Source organism: Lagopus muta, chromosome 2, assembly GCF_023343835.1.
Source record: "Lagopus muta isolate bLagMut1 chromosome 2, bLagMut1 primary, whole genome shotgun sequence".
In the NCBI taxonomy this organism is placed as follows: Eukaryota; Metazoa; Chordata; class Aves; order Galliformes; family Phasianidae; genus Lagopus; species Lagopus muta.
Window position 1 is genome coordinate 81,528,690 of NC_064434.1, and position 17,265 is coordinate 81,545,954.

Genomic DNA, 17,265 nt, shown 5'->3' on the forward strand with positions numbered 1-17,265 from the left:
TGGACTGAGGCAATTTTTATTATTTTCAGGTAGGAAAGTGGGAAGACTTGCATTAAAGATGTTTTGGTTTTTTCCTCTTTTAGAATAATTTGGATGGTGGGGAGGAGGTCTTTTTTTTTTTTTTTTTTTTTTTTTGTGAGCCTGCAAACATTTACTGTGTGCCAACAGCTTGCACTGAAAACTAGGGATATAGTGCCTATAGGAACTAAATAGTGAAAGAAGCTTCAAATTTTGTGTCATACTTAATAGCTTAACATTAAAATATATGTGGTACCAGCCAAATGTGGTGTTTTGGGTTTTTTGGTTTTTTTTTGGTTTTTTAATGTTCGTATTCAGAAGTTACTTGTGGAAGTTTAACTGACCAGAACAGGAGACTCATTGTGGATTAACTGTCTGACATGCCTTAAGCTGTGAATACGTGTAGTGATTGATGCTGATTGAGTTTATGTGGCTGTTGAGCAGCTCCTGAGTTCCACTGTGCTGGCATTAGCTTACTTCCATAGGGTGTCTGACAAGCGGTGGACAGGTGAGTCATTGTGTTTGGTGAGTTTGGAAGCTAGTGAAGGGAAACTGCAAACAGATGTAAGAAGAGAACACAAAATATTTGTTTAAAGCCAGCTAAGATGCGTGCATAACACTTTGGTATATTCCAACTGAAGCTCTTCAGTCAATGGGAAAAATGTCTGCATCTCAAATCACTTTCCCCCTTATGTTTTGTGTTAGTATTCTCTCCAGTGTGAGTGCTGCTTATCTACAACTACCCTGTGATACACTTGAAAACCTCTTGGAGTGGGGGGAACAGTGAGCAAACTGGACCTAGGTATTTGCTGATGGTGGGGATAAGAGTACAGGATGAAGAGGGGTTAGGGTTGTTGCAATGCAGTTCATGATACACAACTCTGCACTATGGCAGTGCACATCCAGATAGTAGCTGCTAAAGATAGAGAGGGTCCCTTAAGGTCCAGAGGGAAAGGAATGCTTTGGCTTTCTGTGCAGCATGAGAGTATCTTCTGCTTAATGGTGTCAGAAGCAATGGTGATTCTGCCCTATATTTCTGATTTGAGGTAACTTAGTTGAGTTTTTATAAGCAACATGAGAGGTATTCCTGGGGAAAGATGGTTTAAGGGGGAGGGTGGAAGGGTAGCTGAAGCATAAAACTAATACTGACATATGGCATATGTTGCTTTTTTGATTTTGTGGTCAGACTTTCATGGAGTTAGGATTAAGGTTGGAAACTGAATCTCTTTTTGAATACATTCAGCCTGGCAAGAGGTCTGTGCAACGCTAACCACATATATGAACACTCTTGCTCCAGTGTGAGGTACTACCTCAAGTTTAGATTTAGGTTTCTGCTTCACTGTGTTGCTCGCTTGTTGGAGTGAGGAGAAAGCCTTTCCAGCCTTTTATTGTCTGTTTTTTTAAAAAATCTCAACTGTTAAAAGGAGGAGGTTTCTCTACTAACTTCGCTAGTGCTGTCAGATTTCCTTTTCTTTGTTAGCGACAGAAATTGCATGGATGAATGCAGTTAAGAAAGAGGTATCAGTACCAATCCTTACTGTAGTTTGTGTATGGCTTGGAATACTCTCCCCTGGAGTCAGGAACTGATTATTTGGATGCTGTACTTTGATTTTGCTAATGTCAGCTCAAAAGGCCTTTTCAGAACATGAAATAAAAATATGTTTGGGACTTAAAAAAAAAAAAAAAAAAAAAAAAAAAAAAAAAAAAAAAAAAAACCAAAAAAACCAAAAAAACCCCCAAAAAACTCAGATGCCTACCTGGCATGATTTCACTGAGGAAATTCACTGGAAATGAACTGAGTTCTGCTTGGGAGAGCTAGTGTCTTGTTTTATAAGGTTATGCTATTCTATCAATGTTAATAGGAGTCTGTTGCAGATTTGTAGAGGAAACTATATAGAGAATATATGCTCTTTACTCACTGGAGGAATTAAAGTTTCTTGCAGTCCCTATAACCCAATTTCGATAATTTGTATATCCTGAAATTGCTGCCTTGATAAGGCAAGCAAAATATTGATTATCCCTTCCAACATCTTTCTGAAGAGAAATATGAAATGCTCTTTCTCTCATTCCTTTTCTCACTCCTCTGAGTTTACCTGCAGAAATATTTTCTAGGATTCCCTAATCAAGGCCTTAAATCATTCATTTTATGGAGTATGAGACACTTAATACCTGATTAGATGGAGATCCTTTTTGGTGTCGCCTCAGCCTAGATATTTGAAGAACTGAGTACAAAGCCATGAATTAATTTTCTCTACAGAACCATTATCTGGTTGACTCACTGAAGTCATCTCCACACCAAGGTCCTTCCACAGCACACAAATAGCTATCATGCTCTCATAAAGCATGGGAGCCTTCTAACCAGAAAAAAACAGGGTGTCTCATCTTGTCCTTTGCATCATTTCCTATGATAAGTAGATTTACTTTGCTATTTAGTAACTCAATCTCAAACTCTGGTCCTTAGAGGTACTCCTTCCAGCTTTCAGAAATGCTTTTTTTGGTTCAGAGTGGCCAGCTGAAGGGTGCAAAGCGATCTCATTTCCAAGATTTTGTCAATGTTTCTCTTTATTAAATGAAAGTGACAAAATGCTTCTAAAGCTGGATCCAGTCCCAGTACTAGAGCTTAATTAATTAATTAATTTCACTTGGGCAATGTTATATTTCACCTTCTTTGAACAGAGGTCTCTGAACTGCTCTGAAAATCACCTAATTGGAGGGCACTTCCATTATGAGAAGCTTTCTGAACACATGTGACCTAGTGATCATCATGCAGGTATTTGATGATTGAGATCTGTTGCCCATGTAGTTACACTAATGCAATTCAAATGTAGTGGAGAAACTGTTACTGTAATAACATTCCATTAAAAGCTGGAAATGTATCTTGACATATTGATACGGGTATGAAATGTGCTTTGGAGATTAAGAAGAGTTAGTGCCGCTATTAGTAGGCCCCACTGGAGATGAATTGTTTCCTTATCATGCATGACCTCTTAAAAATGTAGAAAATTTTTGTGTGTGTTTAAAATCTCAGCATGAACAGGATATTCTAAGACCTCATGGACTCTCTCTACTGTCTGAAGAACTTTTTTTTCTTGGAAAAAAAAAAGGATGTTCCTAAGAACTACTACCCATACTGACTCCGCTCTCTAGGCTTGCATTGCTTAATTGACTTGTTTAATTCTAGGGTTATCCCAGTGGAGCTTTTTTGTGATTAATAGCTGATAACAGTGTAAACCCAGTACTAAGAACATTCCCTGGGTAGTAGCCATGCTTCTTACAGGCTCCATTTGACTGATGATAGGGTACGGACAGAACAAGCACTAGGGAAAAGGTCACCCTGAAGAGTGTTTCAGTAGTATGGGCTCAATGTTTGCATTATACATCTGCTAGTTTAACTTCTTTTTATAGATTTGGAGGTCAGGCTGCTTCTTTGTACAGTTTCTTTAGTTTTACGCATTGCCAAGCACCACTATAATGCACTGGACCCTTTGCTTGTAATATGCATGACTGTATATATATATTTTTTTTTTAAAAAAAAGCATAAAACATAGGGGTTCAGTAGCATTAATGTTATTGTCATAAAAAATCTACTGTTTCAACATCCAGCAGTTAAAATTTAGTGACAGACTAGCAGCTTGCATTCAAATTATTCAGTTGCATAGAAGATATTTCTGCTTGGATTTGCCATCCAGTCTACATATGCAGTTGGCCTTGCTTTTTTTTTTCCTGACATTTTGCAGTTCTACTGATTATGCTATGAGGTAGATGCAAAGTGCTGTGTGATTAACCATCCTTCCTTGTTCAGAGTGTTTCTGTGTGAGGTTGAGACAGGGGAGTAGAATCAAATGCTGATGCTAGCTACATGCTATTGGAAAGGTTTTGTTACTGGTTGTTATTCTCCACAGCAAGTGAGAATTGGGGAAACAGCAATTTAATTTGTTCTTGCAGTGGAAGATATTTTTGCATAATACACATTTATCTTACATGTGTTCCTATGTGGTGAGGGAAGCCAGAGCCAAAATATGAATAAGTTGTAAGAGGCAATATTAGACTGTTTGCTGTCTTTATTTGTATGTATACAGTCCATAAGTTTAAGAAGTAAAATGCAAGAAAAATGACTGATTTAAACAAGTTTTAAATATGTCTCCAAAGAATCAGACAAAACAAAATGCATTAGGTAATGATTTGGATAAAATTCCGTACAATCTATCAAATAAATCGGTGCTGTACAGAACTAGAGATAACAAGTAGTGATATTGGAATGTGTTCTGCGAAGTCATGCATTGCTAGATATAGTAATGTTTGCTGACCTAAGGGGATGAAGAAGGTGTTTCTTTGCTAATACAGGGTAGAATTCTGTCCTGTTTGTATACAGTGAGCCTCCATTTCAAATCATGTCAGAGAACGTGTACTCCGATCAAGAGGCTGTTCAGAAGCAGGGTGTTTCTTTTTACTTTTTTTCCTAGCTGGGGAGCCAAGGGAATTTTATAGTGCAGTTTGTTTTGTTACGGACTGTAATTGAATGTTTGTCAGTGAGATGCAAGGAGTTTTGTTACACAAGTTGGAAGATACTGCCTTGTCTTTGGGCAACCTATCATCTTGCTATAGATACTTAGAGGTCCAGAGATGAATACCCAAACACCTGCTACATGGAGATTCTCTGTAGTCATAAAGCAAATTATTTTCCCACCAGGAAGAATGGGGTGTTGATCAGTTAGAGTTCTAGGAAGTCTTCCCTAGTTCTACTTTAGTACTTAAACTCTTTCTAATCATAAACAGTGAAAGAATGGAGTTGGTAGTGACTGTCATGGTGTGCACAATCCATCATGTACCTTATGCTCCAGACCACATGGTCTGAGGATGTGCATCACTGTAGAGAAGATCAGCACATTCAGGGTAGTTCCACCTATTCCCCTCCACCTCTCCTTTTACTGCATTCTTTGTAACTCACTATTGGCCAAAACCACACGTTGATTATACAAGTAAGGTGACTGGCAGTCACCTGGTAGCAGTTTCCTTTCAGACCCTCAAAATCACTACCTATGTAATTCAGAGCTCTAGCTCTATGTAATTTGATCTAAATGTAGATACGAACCTTTTCACCCTAACATCATAAAACACCAGCCCTGAAACCTAAAGCAGCAGGTCACAGCTCTGAAACCAGCTTTCATTGTTAGTGTACACTCTCTTTTTATAAATATAACAGCAGCCAGAAAATATATTTTATCTGGATACCACTTAAAAATACACACAGAAAACATCTCCAAATCCTTGAGCAGAGTTCTTTCCAAATATCCATTCTTCATGGAGACACGTTAGGTTAAAAGTTCAACAATTTCACCAAGCTGCTGGATTAAAGTCTAAAACTACTTGCGTAATGTTGAGGTTTCAGGGCATTGAACCCAGATTATCCCTTGTCAGAACGTTGAATAAAAACAAAAATGCTGAAATAAAATACTTTATGTGACCTTTCCTTAATTTCATTTTCAAGGGTGAATTTATTGTTGGTGCCAAATTGACAGCCCTGGAACCTGAGTAGCTTAAAAAACAGGTATATAAAATAAGTGACACTTTGATTCTGTCTATGCCTTGACCTAGAGAAAGCATCTCTAACATGGAGAGAGCATTAAAATCTCAAGACTTGCTCCCATTGTGATGCATCTACTGACTGTCTCTTTCTTTTAATGAATCACTAAAGGAACTTTTCACCTACCGTCACAATCAGTTGCTTTTCAGTATAGGGAACTGATCTGAGAGCCACCATCATTAATTGTATGTTTGCAGTGACAAACAGAAATGCACTGTACTTTGTAGGAAAGCAACTGATCTGGAAGCTGTCTTTTGCAGGTGGTAATGCTAAACAGCAGTTTTAAAGAGATTCTGCACCACCTAGGAAAAACATGTGAAAGTCCATGTGTTGTCTACATCAGATTTCTCCCATTATACCTGGTTGCTCTATTCAAGCAAGAAAACTTGAGAAAAAAAGTCACCAGTGCAAAATAATGGATTTGCCTGGCAATAGTGAAGAATGCACTTGTACACCTACATCTGTGGCTGGCTGTCAGTGGTTATAATCAAGGCATATTTCCAGTCAAGTCAAGCTTTGATGTCCTGCACTGGCCCTGAACCCAGTGTTAGAATGGAAATCAATTTTTGTACTCTGTGATGACATCGGACCAAGGATGAAACATTCTTCTGCTAATTGTCTGAAAAGAAAACAACATTTTACATGGAAATGAGCTGGAGTTTGGGAAGATGTAATTGGACCTTTACCATTTGTTTGTTTTTCTTGGAGCAAACTGGCAGTTCTTACAAATTATTTCTCTCTCAACAGAGGCACTCTAATATCCTCAGCTGCTTATTTTGTCTGGAAAATTCAGGCACCCAGGATAATGATGACAACAACAGCAACATTTTGACTCCCAAATCCCCTGGCAAAATGGTTACATCATGTCTGGAAATAATTGGACAGTGACAGAATGGAAAAATTACAATGGCTGAAACAAGACAGGGACACTCTTGCTAATGGGGTTTTGTGTGTTCTTTCTTCTGAAGGTGGTGGAACATAATGCTGCAGGGAAATTCTGAATTGACAATCTTGTGACTTAAATCCCAATCTTCCCAATAGAAATACTGCAGAGATTTCCAGTTCTTAAATCAAATGTTCATGCTAATCTACCCTAGTAGTATTTCTGGTCTTTTGGAATAGAGGGATAAGTAGGACAGTTTATTCTCCAGATCAATCTATCCTTGAAGTGATCAAAAACTTGACCTTGAGGTCAAGTTTTCTGAGATCTGGTCTTATGGATAGAACTGGAAGCCATTACTGATTAGGGCCAGTCTCAGACCAATGACATTAAAAGCATTTGATTTTATAAGATCTGAAAAAGACACAAAAGTTCATTTTACTCTAGAGAAGATTAGCCTTCTGTCTTGGAACTGAAGGAGCAGTGCTGGTTCTGACCATCAGTGGATATGTCTGCTTGCCTGTGGTCACCACAGTATATTTCACTTTCAGTCTATTAATTTATTATTTCAAATATTCTTTATCTTGCATTCCATTTTCTAAGGTATTGCTCCCTTGCCTCTTCTTGCAATTGCATCACTGTTGTACTCAGCACCACAGGAAGGTGAGAGAAGCTGAGGAAAGTGCTTCAGGTTGTAGACTTATCTTGAAATTTATGGCCTTAATATTATGTGTATTCTGTGGAAGTTCTGAAAACAAACTTTTTAGCACCTGCACACTATGAAGCACTGTAATTCTGCTTGGCACTGTACAATAACTGAGAGGAGTTTTGCTGTTTGAAGTGAATGAAATAGATACAAGAAGTCATTCCAAGTCATGAAAATTGTCATGAAAGAAGGTAAGGGTATTGCAATTGAAATGGTGGAAAAAATGGAAAAAAACCCAACAAGGCTGACAGTCAGGAAAATTGGTCTTGTTAATAGTCCAGGCTTTGTTTTAAGAGAGAAGGAAGTGGAGGTATCTGCTCCTGAAACTGTAATACTGAACTGCTAGAAGTTTTGGAAATAATAACAGAGAAGAGACAAGGAAAGAAAGACTGGCTCTAGAGTGATGCATTCAAACCAGAAAGGTTGTTTGTATGCTGGGTTATGCAGTACTATTGGATCCACCACCTGAAAATAGCAGAAAGGTTCATACAGGAAGAGTGAGGAACTCAGGCTTCCCTAAACATGGAATTGATAAATTAGGATGGGAACCTGTGATATAATAAGCAGTAAATAAAACGTATTTCTGCCTCCAAAGTTCTGTACAACCAGGCATTGCTGCCTCTCAATCAAATATCTTGTACACTTAGACACAGAGATGATGAAGAATAAATACATACTGCATAAACACTTAAGTTGTTGATTTTAATCTTTTGGTCTGCAGCTTAGAGTGCAGTGGAGTCACATCACCGTTCTCAAATGCTACAGATGTATGGATTTACTTCCATCCAAAATTAGATACAAAGTTTTAGTTAGGACTCATGATATGTAAGGGAATAGGTTGGTTTTGACCCTTGAAAATGTCATGTAGAGTCAAACATAAAATAAACTAGTAAACTTGTGAAAGCAATTTCTCATTGGGGAAAAGAAGGAATGGATTTTTCAGTCACCTCAATCAGGTACAGAGAATTACTGATCTGTACTTGATTAAATGATGGAAAAAATGTTTTAACATATAAAAATGATATCTAGCTGAATTTATGATATTTACTAATTACTTCATTTCTGTCATTGTTTTGGGTTTTGAATCTTGATTTGACCATATTCTTTTAAAACTGCCTTTATGTGAAAGCAGATAAATTGTTTGGGAGGAACATGAAGAACCTGCTGGTGTTTGTTGTTTTTTATTGTTGTTTGTTTCATCCTGCCCCATTTCCAAAAGACCACAGAGGGAGACTCAAACTAATCTTTTAGACAGGAAAGAGAGTTCTTTGTAGCTTCTTTTTGTGTTAGTCAGGTAGAGGTGAAATGTAAAGCACTGTTGGATTTGTGGTCATAAGCAGATCATTGGTCATATAGCGCATCCTGAACATCTTTAAGAACTGAAAAATAAACAGATTTTAGACAGGCAATTTTAGATATTACACTAAGTAGATTTACAGATATAGTTACACCTGACAGTCTTCAAATAGTACTTAATTTTTCTTCCACGTGCAGCGGGATATTTTGAAATTCTCATCTACCTCAGTTTTGATGGGATGTTTTTTTTTTTGTGGCAGAAAAATGGAGAGCAACAGCCTGGGGGCTTGTACCATGAGACAACCTGACAAGTGGGTGAAACTGAGTGGAGTAGAATGCCTGGGTTGGCTTGCAAAGTTCTTATTCCACCTTGACATTCCACCTTGTTTTAAAGTGTTTTCTTAGGGGGAGATCTATGAACTGGCTTCAGAACAGCGAGTGGCAAGCTGTGCTTTCCCATCTGAAGGAAACCTTGAGAAAAGGCTGAGCCTCTCAAGGACTGTGCTCGTGGCCATTGCTACACAAAGTATTTCTTCCTTTCTAGCTTTTTCTTTCCTGTGATTAATTGATTTATTTTGCCTGGGTCTGATTCCTTCCTATTCGATGCAGTATGCAAGTGGTGCTTCTCTGGAAGGACTATCCTCCTTCCCAAAAGAATGGCTCTAACTTAGTGGATTTTAAGTAGTTAATTATTTTGTTGCTGTCTTGTGTCCTAGAAGCCAGGCAGCTCCATGCTGCATTGAGAAAAGCTAATGAGCTGAGTGGCTACTGCAGATGGAGCAAGTGGATTGCTTGCACACACTTCCCTCCACTGCTCCCCAGTGCTGCAGTTGCCTTATATTACACATGACATCTGTCACATTGCATGTGACAGGCATGACAATTTATATGGACAATTCCCATGGTAATTGAAACATTCCGTGAAGCTCATTAGTTTTGCCATCAGTATACCATAGAAGCAATGTGGTCCAGGGAACTGACTATAGGATTAGGAGAGCAGAACTCTTCAGCTTTGTCCAGTGTGTTCATTTTGATGAGTTTGAGCATAATGCTTATTTTCTTGGTTTCATCATCCAGTAAGTGAAGATGAGAGTAGCTATTATAATACCACAAAGTTCTGATGGTTTATTAAATAGTTGAGTAATGTATAAATTTAATTTGGAGTGTTGGTGTTGATTTCTGTTCCAAGTTCAGATTCAGGTTTCTTTCTACTGCATAAAATTATGGAATGATTTGGGTTGGAAGGGACCTTTAAGATCATCTAGTTCCAAGCCCCTGCAATAGGCAGGGACACTTCCCACTAGACCAGATTTCTCCAAGCCCCACCCAACCTGGCTTTGAATGCCTCCAGGGAGGGGGCATCCACAACTCACTGGGCAAACTGTTCCCATGTCTCACCACTTTCACAGTAAAGAATTTCTTCCTAGTATCTAGTCTAAATCTATGCTGTTTCAGTTTCAAGCTATTTCCCCTTGTGCTGTTGCTTCATGCCCTTATAAACAGTTCCTCCTCAGCATTCCTGTAGGCCCCCTTCAGGTACTTGAAAGGATGCTGTGAGGTCCGCTCAGAGTCTTCTCCTGTCTGAACAGCCCCAAATCTTTCAGGCTGTCCTCATAGGGGAAGTACTCCAGCCCTCTTATTATCTTTGTGGCCCTCCTCTGGACTGCTTTAACAACTACATGTCCTTCTTGTGTTGGGAGCTCAAGACTTGGATGCGGTACTCCAAGTTGGATCTCACAAGAGCAGAATAGAGGGGCAGAATTGCCTCCCTCAGTCTGCTGGTTACGCTTCTCTTGATGCAACCCATGATACAGTTGGCCTTTTGGGCTGCAAGCACAAATTGCTCACTCATCTTGAGCCTTTCATCAATCAACACTTGCAAATCCTTCTCCTGAGGGCTGTTCTCAAGCCATTTTCTGCTCGACCCGTATTTGTGTTTGGGATTGCCCCAACCCAGATACAGGACCTTGTTGAACTTCATGAGGTTGGCATGGGCCCACCTCTCGAAAATCTCCAGGTCTCTCTGGATGACATCCCTTCCCTCTAGCGTGTCAACTGCACCACTCAGCTTGGTGTTGTCTGCAAACCTGTGGAGGGTGCACTCAATTTCTCTGTCCATGTCACCTACAAAAATGATAAATAACAGTGGTTCCAGCACTGATCACTGAGGAATGCCCCTTGTCATCTGTCTGCACTTGGACATTGAGCTGTTGACCACAGCTCTCTGAGCTCAATCATCTAGACAATTACTTATCCATCAGGTGTTCCACTCATCAAATCCATTTTTCTCTAATTTGGTAACCAGGATGTTGTGTGAGAGTGTCAAACGCTTTGCAAGTCCAGGTAGATGACAACAGTTACTCTTCATTTATCCACTGACAATGTAACTCCATTGTAAAAGGCCACTAAGTTTGTCAGGGCATGGCCTGCCTTTAATGAAGCAATGTCAGTTATCAAAAATTATACCTCATCTTTGTTTTCTATGTGACACTGCATCAAATTTATACATTTCACCCTAGTGTGGAGAGAGATACAGACCTACTGGGAAAACAGAAGTGATTGGGCTTTTTTTTTTTTTCTACTTTCTTCTCTGATCTGTTAGAATAAAACAGTGGGGATAGTGATTCTGCAGCATGTATGCAGTCTAGTGCTTTCCACCTAGATGTGAGCTTGGCCTGCCCATTTACTGACATTTTTTATCTGTTGATCTGGAAGAGGCTAATCAGTGGTTTCCATTAATGTTGTAAACTGGTTTTGCAGACTTGTATGTGTTTAGTTAACACACAGAGTTTTCTTTTTTTCTTCTGTTTTCCCAAAAATGGTGAATACAAAAGTCATGTTTTTATATTTTAGTTGTAGTTGTGCCCTTCTCTGTGGAGAAGAATGGAGAAGAAAGTCTTCTAAAAGTTACAATAATCAGCTTTCCTGCACAGGAGAAATACTGGCAGATCAGTCATTCCTTTTTGAACATTGCCTGTTCAGGATATTTTTTGCATGGAAAATGTAATTTTTGAGAGAAAATGAAGAAAGGAATGAGACTGAAAAAAACAATTCAGAACCTGCAATTGAAAGAGGACCCTTGCGTGCAGTCAGCAGAGATCCCATCCCATGTGGCTAACCCTTCAGATAAGACTTGAAAAAATTGCATTAGCGTAATTATGTTTGGTCACTGGGCCAAGTGATTTAGAAATGAAGATGCACACCCTGTCAGAGGAAGAAGACGTTATAATTAGACCTTGGGCAAAGCTCCAGGCTGTGACTCCTGACCTGAGTTGAACCACAAGTAAGGCTGGGAAGCAGGAGGGGGCTCACTGTGAGGCAAGAATGGGCTGTTGAAATGACAGCAAGTTCTTTGTGTTGTCTAAAGGGGTAAGACAGTGCAACCGAGAAGAGCTCTGGGAGAGAGTTGTTGTGTTTAATGGTGGGATTCCTTCCAGAGAGAGATTTCCCACTGATTCTCACAGGAGGTGTTTAAAAATATATAATTACACATATTTGTGTCATTTTTTAAATTGCCTTATTTATAAAAAGTTGAATGCTAATAGATCTTTCTGTAGGAAAAGAAAAATACAAAAACTGCTGTTTGTTTTCTGAGTTTAAAAAATAATTTCTATAATAGCTTGGTTATCAGTTACTACTCTGAGAAATGGAAGATGTTTGTTTCTGTTGCTTTTCCCTTCTTATTCTTCTCTTCTTCATTTTATTTTATTATATTTTATTTTGGATGCAAGTTTTCTTTCTCCAGATTTGATTCTTGAAAAAGATAAGATGAAAAAAAGAGGAAAAGAATTGTTTGGAGGCTATTCGAAAATGTTAATTTTCTTCAAAAATATGTTCACAAATAAAAATCAAGATGTAGTTAGTTCTTACATAGCATGAACAGTAAATAGCATAATTATTTCTTAATGTTAAATAGCATAACCAGTTACTTAAGCAAATGTTTTTCAGCATTTTGTGATTGGTGGGGTTAGTCTTGAGGAAGACAGTCCTCCCACCTAGAAATATATATCCAGTCATTCATTTCTTAAATGATTCAATTCTGAAGGAGCTATGCTAGATTCCTTTCTTGCTGTTCTCAATTCTTTGTATTTCAAATTCTTCTAGATACCTAGCCTATACAGAACTGTATGTTATACAGATAGGCCATGTTACCCCTGTGTCAGCATGAATTTCCTGCATGCCTCTTAGAAATGGACCTGGAAAATGCCAGTGTTGGAGTACAGTGGAGAAGGCCAACTTCTTCTGAGTTTCTTTTGTGAAATCTATTAAGAACTCAGTCTCTTAAATCTGTTCCTTTGAGAGGAAATGGAGGATGTATGCAATATTGTGCTAGAACTGGGGACACTTTGCTTTTTCTCAGTCTATTATTATCAAAAATGAGATTCCAGATTTATCTGGCATTTGGCGTCTCCTAGTGAGAATCCAGTGGTTTAATGGATGTGCTTTTGAAGCTGGTATGAATGATGCTGCCCTGTTGAGTTCTGGTGAGACACACTACCCATTTCAAAGCTGGCGTGGAGAGCAAAGGAAAGTGCAGGCTGGGGAACAGTGCCTGATACCATCTAATGCAGATTTTAGCTGCATGATAGTGTGTAAAAGAAGGCACTAAATGAGTTAGTTTCAGCACTGAGTAGGCATGTGTGTCGTGCCCAGTCCATAGGGCCACAACGATGAAGGTTTGAATGGTTTGGGATTATTTTTTGTTTGCTTGTGTTTTTTTTTGTTTTTTTTTTTGTTTTTTTTTTGTTTTTCTTAAGCAAGCATGCTCAGATTTCTTCAAGTTTTTCTTGGAGAACTTCTGGCTGAATGCAGTATGTTAAGTCCTACTATGCAACTGCTGACCTAAAGGTGCTTTTCCTAACACAGCCACTTAGTCTCTGTGAGAGCTCAAAGCAGCCTTGTTCTGGCAAGCAAACAGGCCAAAGCTTTGTGGGGCAGGTTAGGGCAGCAACTGCTCTGATGATAAAGCACAGCTGTGTTGCTGCTGCTACAGCATCCAGCATCCTGTGGTTTGGTTCACCTGCCACCTTCCTCATTTCCCTGCTTAGTGCCCAGGGAGCTGGACTTTGCAAAAGCCTTTAATTATTTACTCTCTAAGGATAAAGCTTATTCTGCAGATTAAGTGCAAAAGTGAAGTCCTTAAAAAATACAACACAAATAAGCCCCTGAGCTGTCAAACAACAAGTCCCTTAAAAGGGCAAAATATGCAGCTCTCTATGGACTGCACAGATCCCTCCTTTTAAACTGCTGGCAGGAGGCTTCCTGTTTGGATGGGTTGCTCACAAACGGTGTTGTGTGGTGAAATCAGTCACTTTCCAACTCCTCCTTCAAGCCTCCTTTTGCTTCCCTTTACGCTCCTGATACCAAAGCCCCTCAAGCCTGGGTCCTGTCAAGATTGGATCTGGCAGCTCAAATGTAAATCTGAAAGCATGCACTAGCACTGTACAGTTTCTCCACTGGATACATAAAGCAGCCCAAGCTAGTTGCATGTGTTTGAAAATGTGATAAACGGAATGGTCCTGCTGCAATAGTCCTGGCCATAAAGGGATAAGTGAATGTTTGGCTGTCTGCCTCCAGAGTGCTGAAAAAAAAGCAGGTTTTTTTGTTGTTGTGTTATTGTTGCATTTGGCTTTTTTTTTTTTTTTTTTTTTTTTTTTTTTTTTTTTTCCCCTTAGTCAAATGACATATCTTTGGAGGATTCTTCTATATCTTCTGGGTAAATAAATACTCTAGTGTTACTTTGGTTCCTCTGCTGTGGTAGTGAGCAAAAGGCCAAAATGGACATTCAGCATTGGCTGCTGATCATTACTAATATAACTGCTAATATTACTAATCTAATTGCTAGAAAGTCACACACTGAGTTTGTAAAACTTGTTCACAAAATGTAGAAGAAGTTGGTTCTATGATGCCATTTAAGAATGTTATGTCTTGGCTACCTTGTCTGGTTGGAATGCATATTTTGCTCTTTGTATCTAAAATCCTTCTCTTCTCATTCTGCTGTTACACTGGTGATGACCACTGTAACTGTAGAGGGCTGTACGTATCCACTGAAGTCTTGCTTATCTTTTTTTTCCCCCTTGTTTTCTTCTTCCTGCAGAACATGATCAGAAGATAGCATCATACATGATGATCATGGCCCCCAGGAAGAGGAATCGTCATGCGCTGGGATTTCTTTGTTGCTTTGGGGGTAGTGACCTCCCTGAAATCAATCTCAAGGACAACAACCCTCTCCAATTCCTCGAGTTTACTGTCCCAATACCACCAACAGAGGAGCTCAATGCCAGGTTCTCTGAACTTGTGGTAAGTTTCTGCTGGCAAATTGATATATTTTAGAGGGTGGATGAACTCCTCTGTTGAAAGGAGTAAAAGAACTTAATAAGAATGGGAGGAAAAAAATGAGATTAAAAGGTTTTTGCTTGTTTTAGCATGTCTTCACAGTGCTGTATCAATGAAAATGGCTATATAATTTGGGTATGCAGTTAGAGGTGAAGGTATGGATAACTATAGTAAGTAAAATATGGACTGGTATATTTTCATAACAATGGTCTGACTACCTAATATGGGATCCTATTTCAAATTGTGGACAAAAGCACATCCTAGGAAAGAACATAAGCTGCAGCTGTAAAGTGGCCCTTTCTAGAATACTCTGCCACTCTAACAATTTGCACCTTAAGGATTTCCCTATGAAGAGATTTGTTTGATTATGCTGCTGGGCTTTTGCTTACTGAGAAGGGTATCAAGCTCTTTGAGGAGTTTGAGAGTTTGTGGTGACATCTAGGGTGTTTTCAGGTTTTTGCTTTATGCCTGGTAAGTATCTCTTTTCAAAGTCCTTGTGGCAGAATAGCTTGCAGCTGTCCTATGGAAGTCTATTAACAGCAAGATTTATAATGTTTTTGGTGCAACACTTAATGACAAGTCTACATGACAATCTGCAAAAAAATTTTGGCCCTAGAATTTTGTGAGTTATTAGTCTGTGCTATAACTTAGTAAATGTGCTGACAGCCTGTAACTGGCATGTGTATTTCAAACAAATGAAGCCATTGAAATAAAAATGGATCAAATTCTTATTCCTGTATTTAATGATAGTTCCCTACTCATCGTTACGTGAGAAGTGAGCTGAGAGAGAAAAGTGCTGCTTTTCAGAAGTTGATCGTATATACCATATTTTATAAAGCACTCAGATAGGATGATGATACGTGCCCATAGGAGGAGTTCCTGTGTAGGCAGGTAATGTTAGATTAGTAAAGGCTTTAGGAGTGGTAGAACCCAAAAAAGAAATTGGTCTGGCAGAATGCAGAATTTGCCCAGCGGGGATGGTTTGCCTACAAGCCCAGATTAATGCACGTTCTATGAGACACTAAAATAAAACAGGCTACATTTGTATTGACAGCTCAGATGAGATTTTAATTGGATTAGAAAGATTCAGTCTGTAAATGGGCCAGTATAAGTCAGCGACCTGGAAGTGCCTGTGAGGGCTCTGTGCTGCATACCAGCCTCCCCACTGCTTATCCGTCAGGGTCTAGTCTGGTGCATTTGTACTATATAAAAAACAGATTTAAGTGTAAAGCCTTTTGACCCAAATCCCCAAGTGAAATGATGACACCAACATCATCTGAGATCTGCAGTGAGAAAAGCATTTGCGTTAGCTCCCTGAAGCAGGCCCAGAGGACATATCCTCATCTTGCCATCTGGTCTACGAAGGGTATAATGAAACATATTGGCCTGTTTGAATGAATTTTTAAAAGCCCTATTTTCCCCTTGTTGCAGTTAAAATCTGGGACATTGTCCTATATAGGAGCTAATGACAAGAAGAGCTAAGCCTAGCTGTGCTGGATAAACCTCTCTTGTGATGACTTTTCCAGTCTAGTAAATATTCACTATGCTTGCCCTTGCCTTTTGGAGAAAAAGAATGAGATTTTGTGGGTCTTTTCTTGCTCATGCAATCTTTAAATTAACATTATAAAAATAAAGTTGGAATTGTCCATTTTGCAAAAGGAGAAGACTGAGGAATTGAGAATGTATTGAGATCCTTTAGTTGTGACGGGGCCACAAACTCCTTTGGAACTTGCAAACTTGCTTGTGTAGACACCAGGCTGAGGTATGCACACCTATGTATGCTGCTCTGTTTGCTGGGTACTGTGTGGTGACAGTTACTTAACTGGACTCTGACCAAGACAGTGGTTGTCAAATGACAAGATGATGCTGATCTCAGCTGAAATGTCTGTTCTCATTGCTGCTTTACCAGAAGAAGAGTTCTAGGATAGATCTCATAGACATTGAGGATAGATCTAGGATAGACGTTTGTTTTGCTATACAAGTCTAGATGCATGAGAAACAAAGCAAACAACTGCTTGTGACTCCAAGCTTTGCTCCTCAAAGGGCCATTTTCAGCTTCCAACAAAAAGGGAAAAACAGATGGCCTGAGAATCGCTGCTTCAATGAACAGGTCAGGAAGCTCTACACAGTAGGATGATTGTGTAGAATGGTCTTATGCCTGTCTCATAAATTATAGAACTGGCCCTTCTTTACTGTCAAGGTTGTTACAGTCAGCATTGCTTCTCCTTTTTCCCTCAGTCTCTCTTCTCAGCTGGCACTATGTACATTACCATGTAGTAAAGTGTTGTTTCTGCAGTTGGTGGTCTATTCAGCAAGTGCCAAGCTGGTTTTGTGCCTGCTGGCAAAAATGGTTGGGCTAAGCACATGTGTTTTTCCTTGCACAGATTTATTGACTGAACAGGAACTGTGGAATAATCTGAAAGAATTACTGTGAAGTAAAGAGAT

At 39.1% G+C, this 17,265-nt stretch overlaps 1 protein-coding gene across 4 annotated transcripts in view; it reads left to right on the plus strand.

Moving 5' to 3' along the window:
- DAAM2 (dishevelled associated activator of morphogenesis 2) overlaps nucleotides 1–17,265 on the plus strand; it is a 185,667-nt gene that overhangs the window by 64,951 nt on the left and 103,451 nt on the right. For all 4 annotated transcript variants that reach the window (XM_048935124.1, XM_048935123.1, XM_048935122.1 and 1 more), the window contains exon 2: nucleotides 14,582–14,784. In XM_048935124.1, coding sequence (XP_048791081.1) covers nucleotides 14,608–14,784 — 177 coding nt within the window. In that variant the 5' untranslated portion in view covers nucleotides 14,582–14,607. The remainder of the gene's footprint in view (nucleotides 1–14,581; nucleotides 14,785–17,265) is intronic.